At 40.5% G+C, this 13,896-nt stretch overlaps 1 protein-coding gene across 2 annotated transcripts in view; it reads right to left on the bottom strand.

Moving 5' to 3' along the window:
* Window positions 1-13,896, bottom strand: part of fut8b (fucosyltransferase 8b (alpha (1,6) fucosyltransferase)) — a 451,073-nt gene that overhangs the window by 64,140 nt on the left and 373,037 nt on the right. For both annotated transcript variants that reach the window (XM_020929335.2, XM_055149122.1), the window contains one exon: window positions 810-1,056. In XM_020929335.2, the coding sequence (XP_020784994.1) occupies window positions 810-1,056 (247 nt within the window). The remainder of the gene's footprint in view (window positions 1-809; window positions 1,057-13,896) is intronic.

The raw sequence follows: 13,896 nt of genomic DNA, 5'->3' as shown, positions 1-13,896 counted from the left end.
TCTGAAACAGAACCTGGATAAAAGCAGAACTAAACCAGTTATTAAGTAAAACTGTATAAACAAAAAATTAAGACTAATTGCAGGGGGTCAGGTGGAGCACTGCCCCCCCGACAGAAATATGTCACGATATTGATTATATGACATTGATAATATGGCCAATACAAATATTTACCTTTAACATCAATAAATCTAAAAGATTGTATGAAATAAATACAAATCCTAGTCTGAACCAGGACTAAACCAGGACTGAACCAGGACCAATATAGTACTGAACCAGGTCTAAACTAGGTCTAAACCAGGACTAATCTTTGACTTGAGAGAGGGAGAATCCCAAGCCCATGGAGCAGGGTGTCCACAAAGCGCAATCGGGCAACGGTTGCACTTAGCCCTGCGCTGGTCCTTTCGCTCGCGGTCACCTGATGATGCGTCTGCGTACACCCGACGGTCTATGCATTCAATATTAAAGTTCAAATATTATGAGACTGTACTGTTGTATGTGTAATAGCATTTTAACTATTCTGTGTAATATTACAGAAAAGTTAAAATGCACAATGGTGTGGACAGTAAAGTGATCATTTCTTTGTACAGGACAAGGCGTTTCCTTATAATACGCACTTTAAATCTTGAATCTGGTGCCCTGACACTGAAATATTTGCTCCTCCTAGCGCAAAAGTCAAACTCTACCTATGACTAAACCGGAACTCAAATGGGAATCAGTAAGATCACAACCTCAAAAGCTAAAAACCTTTAGGCTAGACCCTGATGGTGCGGTGAGGCAGAGGTGCGACGTTCTACCCAGGACCACTCACCCGATGACGGGATGCTTGAAGCCCAGTTTGGCCGTGGTCTGCTGGATCTCCTTCTCGAGCCAGGCTTGGGGTCGGACCAGGTACTTGACGAACTGCGAGACCCACCAGACGGAGGGGTCGCCGTGGAGCCTCTGGAGCCGAGGGGCCAGGTCCTCGGGGATGGCCAGGGGCAGGTAGGGAGGGCGCGGGTGGAGACTGTCCACGATGGGCAGCTCTACCACCTGGACGTCCTTGTCATGAGCTTCTCCTGGAGACCAAAAGAGAAAGGGAAGGTTTTAGCTTTTTGGGTTTTACAAATATTTCTGATATTTGCTGTGATCATACACTAAAATGATAAAAAATAAGAATCTCAAATTTTCTTAATTACAGATTTCAGAGGTGTCTGTACTTTCTACTCCACTACTCTTTCAGTTTAACAAAATTTCCCACAAAAATGTATCAACATCGCTACACTTAAAGCCTTATAAGTGTCAAAATCTGCCTTTAAGAGTAAAAAGTACAGTCGTCCCTCACTATAACAACCTTTCGCAGATTTTTTTTCCTCCCCCTGCGTCCTGATTGGCTAAGGGATTGGCTAATTAATCTCCTCCACAGTCCAGAATGCATTCAGTCTGCCAAATTTACATAAATGTTTGATCTCTAGCAGTGTGATTCCGAAGTGCTGTATGTTTGCAAGTTTTCTCCCCGACAAAACTCACAATGTACAAAAACAAAACATTCTGCACCAAAAAAAATTTCCTGCGGTCGCACCCAAAAGGCAGAGGAAAACGCAAACCATCGCACAAAAAGTTGGACTTCTGGACATGCTGAAGGAAGATAGAAGTTAAACAGCTGTAAGCGCCATTACATAATAAAGTAATCTTCGGTTCGTTACATAAAGAAGGAGGAAAATAACAAAAGGACAACAGCAGCGATAAGTTTTAAAAAGGATGCAAAAAAGGTTGTAACTGTCCTGTCTGAGAAAAGTGTATAAAGTGTGTGGTGAGGGGTTTTACAGATTTAAAACAGATATAATAATTGTAAAAAATAAAGCTGACGACTTTGTGGATTTTTAGAACGTAAACCCTGCGATAAACAAGGGATCACTGTACAAGGATTTATGTAGATACTTTTACTTTATTTATTTATTGTTTTGCTGTGGTAACTCTACTTTTACTTCAGTAACAAAATTAAGTACTTCTTCCACCACTGGTATCCATTAGTAGCCAGGCTAGTGCCACCTAGTGCCTTCTCTCAAATTCATTTCTCTCCAGCGACTAGGTCAGGAATCAAAACACACTAGATGGTTCGCAAAAACCCCGGAAGTGCGAGTTTTGGCACCAACCAATCAGTGAAGAGCCATACATTCTGTGTTGTCAACGATTCCCAAGATCGAGGATTTAAAGCCAGAACAAAGAGAATGTTTGGTGAATTTTATCAAGGGGAAAGACGTTATTGCCCTTCTTCCTACGGGATTTGGGAAAAGCTTCATATACCAGTTAGCCCCTTTAGCGGCGCATTACATACATCGCAACCAAATAGCAGCGATTGGTTAAATAAAAAAAGTACCCGCCTACCGTCGAGCGAACGAAATGTCATTCTGTGAGGTCAGACGATTTCTACGAAGTGAAACCGGCTGATGAATCAGGCAAATCCATCAGGGGGCCACAACCAAAAATCTGCTAAATGCCTAGAACTGGCCCTGCTTCAATTGTAGTGTATAAGTTCACAAATAGACAATTCAGTTCTGTAAATATAATTAGGAAAATGGATCCGGGTTAATATCTAATTATATTTTACTGATGATTGTGCAAACATACAGACACGTCCAACAAAACACGCCCAGTGCACTGAAGCCAGATAACAACATGTTACTATACCAAATACTGTATGTGTACCAAACACAATTCAAGGATAGATATATAGACCGTCCTTTCCACTAACAAAACGACACACAATTCTAAAGTGAATGCTCCATAGAGAAAACAACACTGTTCCATCTTTACAACATAAGGCGGCGTTTACTACTGCTGTTTATAAAAGTGCCTTATTTTGTACAGAACAAAACAATGAGCCCAGGGAGCTTTGGAAAGTGGCAATGACACGACTTACAATAAGCAAAGTCTCAAGATATTTTATTGGGGCTATAAGCTGTCGCCCTTGTGCCCTTTAGCAATCACCTAAGGAGTCTTTTTGGAGGACAAAGACATATATACAACTGTATACTCTATACTGTAACACTAAATCCTGCTCTGTGCCAAACAAATATTTATTACAATCATTTTTAAATTGGCAACAACATGATTTTCTTTTTAGGGTTTGTATCAAATTTAAAGGGGACATGTCTTAGGCTACATTCAGACTGCAGGGCTTAATGCTCAGTTCGGATTTTTTTTTGTGAAATCCGATGTTTTTGCGAGGTCGTTCACATTTCCAATTAAATGCGACTTGTATGTGTCTCCAGTGTGAACATTAAACGGCCCAAAAGTGTCCCGCATGCGCACTGGAAACACGACAACGTCAACCGCAGCGAGCGTGCTCTGTGTTTACGGAAGTTGGCCAAACACTGATACGAGCATTGAGCACCTGGCGATTTTAAAGTTCCTCTCGTACCGGAGCCAGAACATGAACAACTTATTTGTTGTAAGGAGGAGATTGAGAAGGAGAAGGACGAGGTTTTTGGCCGTGGCGTTTTGTGGGGCAGTCCATTGAAAAGAATGTGTGGATGTGGAAACGTAGCCAAGAGTGGTGGGACAGTGATGTGCTTCGCTTCAGTGACACGGAGTTCATTATCAATTTTTGTATGACGAAAAGAAAGTTTGTGTACATTTGTGGCTTGTTGATAACGTGTAGGTCGGATGAATGCACTTTGGCCGTTCAGACTGAAGTCGCATGTCAAAAGATCAGATATGTATCGGTTTCAGGAGCACATATCCAAGTGGTCTGGGTCGCATTTGAAAAAATCGTCATTAAAAGATCAGATACAGGTCACACAGGGGCCAAAAAATCGGATTTGGGTCACTTCAGGCTGCAGTGTGAACGTAGCCTTAGACTTAGACAAACTTTATTGATCCAAAAGTCATGGAAAATTGACTTTTCTTTAAGTCCAAGACTGTTCAAAAATATACCAGAGTTGCACTTTGCTTCATTCACGCTTATCTCAGATTCAGATTCAGATTCAGAAAACTTTATTGATCCCATAAGGCAATTCATCTTTAGTGAGCAGTCAAAAAGCCACTGTTTGTATTTCACCTGGATTGTTGTGTCACAGATTAAACTCCAGACTTCTCCTGTGCATTTTTAAAATCCATAAATCTTCACTGCACAAACAAACAGCCGAACGCTTACGGCTACATTAGAGGCAGAGGTGTAGTTTATCAAATATATTTACCAAATGCAGATATTTGAGTTAGAAAATGTGAAATCCAATCCCGAGGTGACCAAAAGCAATGTTTAAAAGGCAATTAAAGCCAAACCTGCCTCACACCATATTGCGGATCAAATTTATTTCTTTATTTGAATGTGGTGGAAGCATCACAACAGCGGAACAAGTCGAAAAATCTAACTTTGGTTAAATTCAGTTGAGGGAAAAGCACAGACAAAGACAATAAAATAGACTGAAGTATCACCATGTTTATTTTGGTTCGTTTGGGGGCTTCAACTTTGGCTTCTGCACAAACCTCAATGCTGTAACGTGATTGGTGCACCAGGATGAACGCTACTAGAGTTTGTGAATTAACAATTATCACAAAAGTCCATCGTTCTGTACAAGGTTAATTCATGCTACAAGAATGCATAATATATGTTCTTTAAACTTGCTCAGATTGGTTCGGGTGACCAGTTTTCCAAGGCCATTGTGTGTTTGACATGCCCACAAACAATACCGGCAATAAATAAAACAGCGCATTATTCACCATTACTATGCGTGCCTCGATATACCACTAGGTTATGCCAAGTCCTCAGAAGGCCAAAATTGTATTTCATAATTCATCCAGAAGTCTCCAGGTCTCCACTGTTGCCCTCCCTGTGCGACCCAAAGCCCCATTCCTCGTCCTTGCTGGGAGGCCGAGCTGTCAACTCCACCCAAGGCCGAGCAGCGCCGAGGGGGCAGAGCCGGGCACTGGGAGGACGCTGCTATGGCCGTCATCAAGCCGATTTTTTTGGTGAGTTTGGTCTCTTAACATAGAACTTTTCACGTGGAAACAACTGCACTGAAAGATGTTTTAATACTGAATTTGATCAGCCTGCCTCCATAGAATTATATGGGACATCGTAATTTTAACAGGTGTTTTCTCAAAATGCATTTCCCCTAATAGGAGACATAAGGATCAGCCCTTAAAAAAGCTCTTACAAACATCAAACTTTATAATCCTGTACTTAACAAGATTAAAAAAAAAAAACATACAGAAGGACTTTTTTTTTATATATATATGTAATTCCAGGTCTGATTTATCCATTTATCCATTTTCTTTCGCTTATCCAGGGTCAGGTCGAGGGAGCAGCAGTCTAAACAGGGACTGCCAGACTTCCTTCACCCCAGACACTTCCTCCAGCTCCTCTGAGAGATCCCCAAGGCCAGCCAAGAGACATAGTCCCCTCGGCGTGTCCTGGGTCTTCTACCGATGAGAAAAATGAGAGGAAATTTGAATTGAAATTTGACTTTTTAAGGCAAATTCTTAGTCAGGTCTAGTTTACGCAAATACTAAATGAGATATCCAAATTTCCTTCTGTATGTTTTTTAGTATCTAATCTGTCCACAAAAACAAGCAAGAAATTTAAACCTGGCGCTTTTCATGTTTCTGTTTTGATTGTCCCAAAAATGGTCAAGTTTTGTCTGTTTTTTCACATAAAATGCCTTATTTTTATATGTGAAAACAATACATGATGAAAAACTTGTAATGCGTTTTTTTCTTATATTTATGTGAGCAAACTACAGAAGAAGTTTCGGTAACACTTTTTAATAACTATACCTTATTTAGCCTTAATAAAGCATGAACAAAGACTTAATTAATAATGATTCAGGCTTAGTAACTACTTAATTACTACCTGAATTAGCACTTAACTTGCACTTAATTTGCCTGTGCTGTAAATAGTTACTCAATACTTCTTAATTACTCATGAACTAACCATTTACATGTTTACAAATGCATATTTAAGTACATATTTGAGCATTTATTAATGATTAGTAAGTTATGAGAGAATGATTTACTAATAATACAATGCAATGATCATTCAGGCAGCTGTTATCTGTTAGTTAAGTCTTTCTGAGAGCTTTTCTAAAGTGAAGACTAATCATGCTTTATTAAGCATTTGTTAAGGTTGGTCAAATTCCAGAGAAACAATAATGCATTACTAGTAAATCATTCTCTCATGGCTTACTAATCATTAATAAATGCTCAAATTTGTACTTAAATATACATTTACAAATGCACACACAAATGGTTAGTTCATGAGTAATTAAGTAAGAAATACTTATGAGTAACTATTTACAGCACAGGCGAATTAAGTGCAAGTTAAGTGCTAATTCAGGTAGTAATTAAGTAGTTACTAAGCATGAATCATTATTATTTAAGTCTTTGTTCATGCTTTATTAAGGCTAAATAAGGTGTAGTTATTATAAAGTGTTACCGAAGTTTCAAAGTGATATCTCTAAATTCAAGAGTTTTTCCTATTCACCAGTGTCTCTCCTTAAACACTCGCAGCAAACGAATCAAGCAACGAGCGTTTTTAAAATTCTCCGCTTCCGTACAAAAGGTTTGCGAAACAAATGTGTTCAATTTCACGGTTTTCAAATTCACAAGGAAAAACAACGTTAAAAAAAACCACAAAACAAGACAAAGCAAAACAAAAAAACAAAATAAAAGCATAGAGAACCTTTGCTAATCTCATCCCAGCAGAAGGGAGGCGCTGGCACACTTTAGATCACACCGGCTCCTGAAATCCACGCTCTTTGTTGCTGGGATAATGCACCCTAACCAAAACAAAGCCAGGGTTTTTATATTGACTCTGCACAATGGACTCAAAAAAAAAGACACTGTAAGCAAGCACTAAGGTTGTGGGTAAGATTCCCCCAAAAAGTGCAAGTTGTTTTACCCAGTTACTCCCATGTAGCTCGAATTTAAACTAGACTAATCTTCCAGCTACGTGTTCCTGATCCGATTACAAAAGGTTACGCACAAGAAGGGATTGAATGGCACATTTAAGGTTTAAATATCGTAATTTATATAGAAAAGTATCAGTTCTATTCTTTAGGAAGCAGGTCAGTCAAAACTAAATATTGGGATTTAAGGCACATGAAACCCAGTGTTCATTTTGTTTTCATAAATGTCAGATTTTTGCTGCTCAAAACAAAATAAAAACTAATAATAATGATGATTAAGTGCGTACAATTACATTTTCTTTAACTCTAACTAGGACTAAAACTAATAAAAGATAAATATAAATGAATGAAAGGAATGGTTAGAGACTTAAGACTTAAACTAAATTACATTTCTTGTCAATATTAGGAATGCACCGATCCAGCTTTTTCAATTCCATTACCGATTTCGATACTATGGTTTTAAGTATCATTTATTAGAATTTATTTTCTATTTCCAAAAAATAAAATTTGACTCTATTGATCCAAGTGTGTCCTGTACTTAACGCACCGCACACGCCACGGACTGAACCAGGACTAAACCAGGACTAAACCAGGACTAACCCAGGGCTGATTCCAGGACAGAACCAGGAGGCCTAAACCAGGGCTGAACCAGGACGAAACCAGAACTGAACCAGGACTCATTGTCGGGACTAGCTCGGAGATGCGCCCACGTAGACCATCGGGTGACCGCAGGCGAAAGGACCAGAGCAGATTCCCGTGTGCACTGAGGTAAGTGCAGCGTCGCCTGATCGCGCTTTCTCTCTCGCTCGGGGTTCTCTCCCTCTCTTAAGTCCAAGATTAGTCCTGGTGAAGTCCTGGTTTAGTCCTGATATAGTCTTGTGTGTAATCACTACCCGTCCACATACCCACCCGTTAAGCAAAGTTCAGCAACTATTTGCCCGTATCCTGTACCAGGTCGGGTACCTGCCCCGCAGGGCTAAGTGCAGCCGTCTCCTGATTGCACCGCGGGCTTGGGGTCCTGTCCATGGATCTATTAAAATAACTGGACAGGGTGTTGCTGCTTGTAGTTGCCTCCAGTTGGTGTAGTGACACTCACTGGAACTTCAGCGGAAAAAGTCCCATGGGCCGAGACAAGATTTTTCTCATAGAGCACAATGTAATCACAAACTGCTCGTGTTCGGTTGACAGGGACCTACAACTTTCAAAAAATGTTGGATTTATTGCCATTTTTTACCTATTTTTAGATCATAAACTTTTTCTCAGCTCAAAACCCTTCCGGTATCTTAAAAGACACTTTATAATCGTTAGCTCCGGCTCCGCTCTAGCTCCTCTCGCTCTGATTGGTCAAAACGATCACGTGATACATGCGCCCGCGTTCTGTGTGCGCGCTCGTGTGCATTCGCGTGTGCCCGTGGGAGAAAAGAGCACTACTGCGCACGCTCGGTCGGCCCACAGCGACAGGAAATACCTCGCTGGGCTAAAGGTGAATCTGGGATCATGCGCCTTTGAGCTCAACCCATTGACTTGAATGGGCGGCCATTTTGAAACTCCGGGGCTTGGTCCTGTCCCTTGAGGCGCGGAACGGTTTCCGGTCCCGTTGCCGCCCCGCGAGCAGAGAGAGTCAGGTCCAGAGAGCAAATAGTGCAAGAGTTTAATAAGTGTACCCCCAGTGACATGTGCGTGGCTGTTGATCTCTCTCTCTGTACGTGTGAGCGAGAACGACAGAATCACGTTGAAAAAGAAAAAAAAGAGGCGGAATTAATTTGTGGCTCTCGTTTTTCATTCTGTGGAGCTGCGCCACAGTTCGGTCTATGTATGGGAAATATTGGCATTTCTATCCTAAGTCAAATCTAGTAAATAATTCCAATTTTGAACTCGCATAAGGATTACAGTCTGGTTTTAATATAGTCCCACACACTTCTGCTATACATCATAATACGTTGCATAATGAGTCAGTTAAAATGCCCTTTTCAGAACATCTTTATAAAAAAAAAAATAAAAAAATCCACCACGGAAGCCCGCGTCCCTGCGCAGAGCTCGGAATACAAATCACTAAAAGCATTAAATATTGAACTGAAAAAAATATTCCCAGGCCTGTCTTATATAACGGCGATGCTATGAATCACATACGCAGGGAAAGGCTCAAAATTATGAAAATGGCGCATGTCTTCCTCGCGCTAATTAGATCAAAATTCCATTCAAGTCCAAATCTAGGGACGCGTACGCATTTTCTGTGCATGGCGTGGATGTCAAGCGGAATAGAAAATAAACCATGATATGTACTGATCCTGGTGAATAATGTATGAGATGTTAGCAACAAGAGAGCGCACAGTGACAAACTAAGCAGGAGGCCCGGGAGCTCACAATATACAGTTTATCAAGTTTGGGAAGTCTGGAAGTACTGACTGTGTACTACTGTGTACTACTACTACTACTTTTGCTGCTGCTAGTGGTCTGTTTTAAATTATTATTACTACTACTGATTTGTGGGACTGTGTTTGTAGACCACTACTACAACTACTACTGCTATGACTACCACTACGACTATCAGCTCTACCACTACCATGACTACTACTACGACTACTACGACTACTAATACGACGGCTACTATGAGTATTACTACTACAACTAATACTACTACTATGACTACAACTACGGCTGCTACTACTGCTACTATTACTACTGCCACTGCCACTATTGCGACTGCCACTACTGCTACTATGCTACTACTACTACTACTACTACTGCTGCTGCTGCTACTGCTACTACTACTACTACTGCTGCTACTACTACTGTCACTACTGCTGCTACTACTACTACTACTACTGTTGATACTGCTACTGCTACTGCTACTACTACTGACACTACTGCTGCTGCTACTACTGCTACTACTATTACTACTACTACTGCTACGACTGCTACTACTAATGCTACTGCTACTGCTCTTACTACTACTACTGTCTACTACTACTACTGTCTACTACTGTCTACTACTACTACTGTCTACTACTACTACTACTACTACTGTCTACTACTACTACTACTACTACTGTCTACTACTACTACTACTACTACTACTACTACTACTACTACTACTACTACTGTACTACTACTACTACTACTACTGTCTACTACTACTACTACTACTACTACTACTACTACTACTACTACTACTACTACTACTACTACTACTACTACTGTCTACTACTACTACTACTACTACTACTACTACTGTCTACTACTACTACTACTACTACTACTGTCTACTACTACTACTACTACTACTGTCTACTACTACTACTACTACTACTGCTACTACTGCTACTCCTGCTACTGCCACTGCAAGTTCATATCATTTGACAACTAGAAAAGCAGTCAGAGAGCGCAGACCTCCACCAAGGACTACCCCCATTTTTTATATAAATTGCGATAAAATCAGTCTTCTGGATCAGATCCGGATCAGCCTTTGGAATATGAAAGAGGATCCCATTGTCCATCCCTGAGTCAAATTTCATGGGGTTTGGTCAATAATTAACCCAGATATTGAGAAACAAAAATTTTGGCCCCATTTACCACAATGTTAATTAAAATTTCAAAGTGATCCAGAATCCAGGATTTCTTCCGGATCACCCCCAAAATGAAATCAGTTCTTCCTTTTCACATTTCCAACAAATCCTGAAAATTTCATCAAAATCGGTCCATAACTTTTTGAGTTATGTTGCTAACAGACAAACAAACAAACAAACAGACAAACGCCGGCAAAAACATAACCTCCTTGGTGGAGGTAATTACATTATCTTACTGGTTTTGCACTGATATTTAGCAGCCTCTACACATTTACCGACTGTAATGGAATACGATCCCTCTTGTCGAGTGTCCGACCTCGAGTCAGAGACAAAACCGAGACCAAGTGCCGACAAAACAAGACAAAACTGACACCAAGCTCCACTGAGGCCGAGACAAGACTGAGACCAAGACCAAGACGAGACCGAGTCCAAATGCCCTCGAGTCAGAGACGAGACCAAGACATTTACAACACTGTCAACACGCTGAGGCCTTATTAAAAAAATTAAAATACAGATTTGAATCCAGTACTACTCAAAACAATCCAAAACTTCTCAAATCAAATATAACACATTCCAAATTCAAGTCAAGAATTAACTCCCCTAGAGTCAAAATTTTCAGCACATTTCACCAGGCATGTTTCTGCTAATGTTTTCATAATTCATACTCCCAATCCGACTAAATATTTGATACACTCATTGAATACCACGTTTGATTTTAAGAAGTTGGAGTTGTCCTTTTGTAGTGTTAAAAGTGAAATGTAGACCTGATTTAGGATTCTCTCATAAGAACGTAATGTCGGACACGCTCAGAAGACTTCACCTCCTCCATCCGACGAGAGCTTTGATCAGGAGGCCATTGTTCCACATGAAGACACCGGTGTATCCTTCTGTGTCCCAAATTCTCCGCTCGATCAAAACTGGCCCAGAATGCAGAGTCTGAGAAGGTAAACGGGCAACAAACGGCTACCGGAGACAAATCAGGAGAAGACGGAAGCACGGTAGCCGGCTAGAACTGTGGTGGGGTTGAAGAGCAATCAGTTATTCTATTTTAACTTTTTACATACATTAGTCATTTTTGTCTTGATTTTGAGGGTCTTGATTGTGCGAAGGTATCAACATTTTTGCATATACTTGAAATTTTCATTGATCATTTTATTCTTCAGGACACATTTTTGACGTGTGCGGGTTTAAATCTCCACAAACCTGACTCAAATGTGGCCTAGAGGAGGGACTCCGCCTGCTTGTCGCCATGGAGGCTGTCTTGAATAAAATGTTAATTACTTACTTACTTACACTTACTTACTTAAAAACTTGTCTACTATCTTTATGTCTCTATGTCCATATGACAACACTCCTGGATTAATTTTTTTATTTTTTAAGGGTTGAAAAAAAATTGCGTCCACACACGTGTCGGATCAATAAATATTCACATCTAGATGATAACGGAGCAGTGAGTGAAAGCGATGTAATACATATGCCCCACCTGTATGTGGCGCTGTGAACGGGATACAGCCAGAGCCACTGGACACGCAACACTACGAAGAGCACGTGCGGATAAAGTCTAAATAAAATGAAAAGGTTTTGATGCAACAGTGCAAATAAACTTAGAAGTCAGAGTGGGTCAGAGTGTTGGAGACGTGTGTGGAGACACTTTTTTAAATATTCCATCCAGTCCTTGTATTTGCAGAGGTCGCTGGTGCTAGGCTAGTGCATGTCAATGGCCATAGTTATCCTGCCACTAAAAACAGTCTTACTCACTCCACAAAACACCTGAAGCAAAACTATTATTACACCAGACTGTCGGTGTAAATGTCTGTGTCGATAGAATAATTTTAGAAGTAAAACCAACCTTGCATTTGAAGGATTTATGTCTGAGCAGCAGCAGTGAGTTGTAATTCCTGATAGAAAGCTCAGCAGCGGCGGATTGATATATGAGAAAATAGTCCCTCAACATGCCACAATTCATGCGATGCAAAGTTAGTTTTATTTCAAACATTATTCTGTCAATATAGACATTTACATGGACAGTCTGGTGTAATAATAGATTTTCTTCTGGTGTTTTGTGGAGTGAGTAAGACTGTTTTTAGTGGCAGGATAACTATGGCCATTGACATGCACTAGCCTAGCACCAGCGACCTCTGCAAATACAAGGACTGGATGGAATATTTAAAAAAGTGTCTCCACACGTCTCCAACACTCTGGTGAACTAGGAAATGAGGCCCTATGTCCAAAATTCCGAACTGTCCCTTTAAAGGTTAGGGGGTCCGCTACCATGGAGATACTATTGCTTTGCCTGTAATGTTCCACAGTATGGTATTAAACTTATCTAAGACGCCCTTATTTGATTATGGGAGTTTTTATAGTTCAAAAACACCTTTAGAAACCTGCATTGTGATTGTCAGTGGGATCGCCTCTTCACAGATCTCACCTGTAAAGTGGCCTGGTGGCGTCTCTTGCTTGTTTCTATGGAGACTGAAAAGTTTAATACCATACTCTGGAATACTAGCGGTAAAGAAAAAGTCCGTAAAGAAGAAAAAAGGTGATGTAATCTCGCCTCTATATTTCAGTCCTTCCCGGTAGCATTTCCATACACTCGGCTAATTACTTTAACCATTAATCAAAAGCTGAAACCCTCGTTATATTCACGTGGGCAAAACACCAAACGACAATGTGTGTAATTGCGTACATCTATTTTAATATCGACTCTCTGCTGTTTCATTTTCTCATTTCCAATTTACACCATCGGGGGAGCGCCGTTCCCGCTTTGATTTGCTCCCCCCTCGAGCTGTACGTTTCATCGCGTTGGACATTATGTGCGGTGAATATAGCGCACCTCTCCTCTCTCACCTCCTGGGGGAGACACTTAAGAGAAAGTGGGTTAACCAGACGCAGACACGGCCAAGAGGGAGGACCATTCGCGCGGTAAAAACGACAGCATAAGAGCTTCAGTCGATATACGGCTGTTGCTATATTCACAAGAGAAATGCAGAGAATATGTGTATTACAATCTATAAACCGCAGGGAGATACTTCGTGCATGGTTTGAAATGATGTTTTGTGTACTCTGGCTTTGATATCGCGTGTTTTCGAATAATTTAACCACTCAAATTAAGTCCCGAATGACGTTTCTTTAAAAAGGCCCATTTTACGCTATTTTCTGATCTATGTTCCAATGTTTTCTCATCAAAAACGCACCTGGAGTTGTGTTTTGTTTCGTTCACACATGTTAAACAAACTCTGCGAATTTAGGTTCTTCACTCAAACAAAAAATACTCCAAATATTCCAACTTGTGATGTCATTTGGTCATAGAGGAAGTAATACAGCAAGTGCTCCACTGTGTTTTGAAACTCTGTCTCTCTCCACCGCTTCATGCAGACAGACTAATAATAAAGGGTTACGAAAACATGTGAATGAAACAAAACACAACTCCAGGTATTTTTTT

This window comes from Boleophthalmus pectinirostris, unplaced genomic scaffold (genome assembly GCF_026225935.1).
Source record: "Boleophthalmus pectinirostris isolate CB_2022bp ecotype Guang Dong unplaced genomic scaffold, ASM2622593v1 HiC_scaffold_13, whole genome shotgun sequence".
NCBI lineage: Eukaryota > Metazoa > Chordata > Actinopteri > Gobiiformes > Gobiidae > Boleophthalmus > Boleophthalmus pectinirostris.
This window is presented reverse-complemented; position numbering and strand designations above follow the sequence as displayed.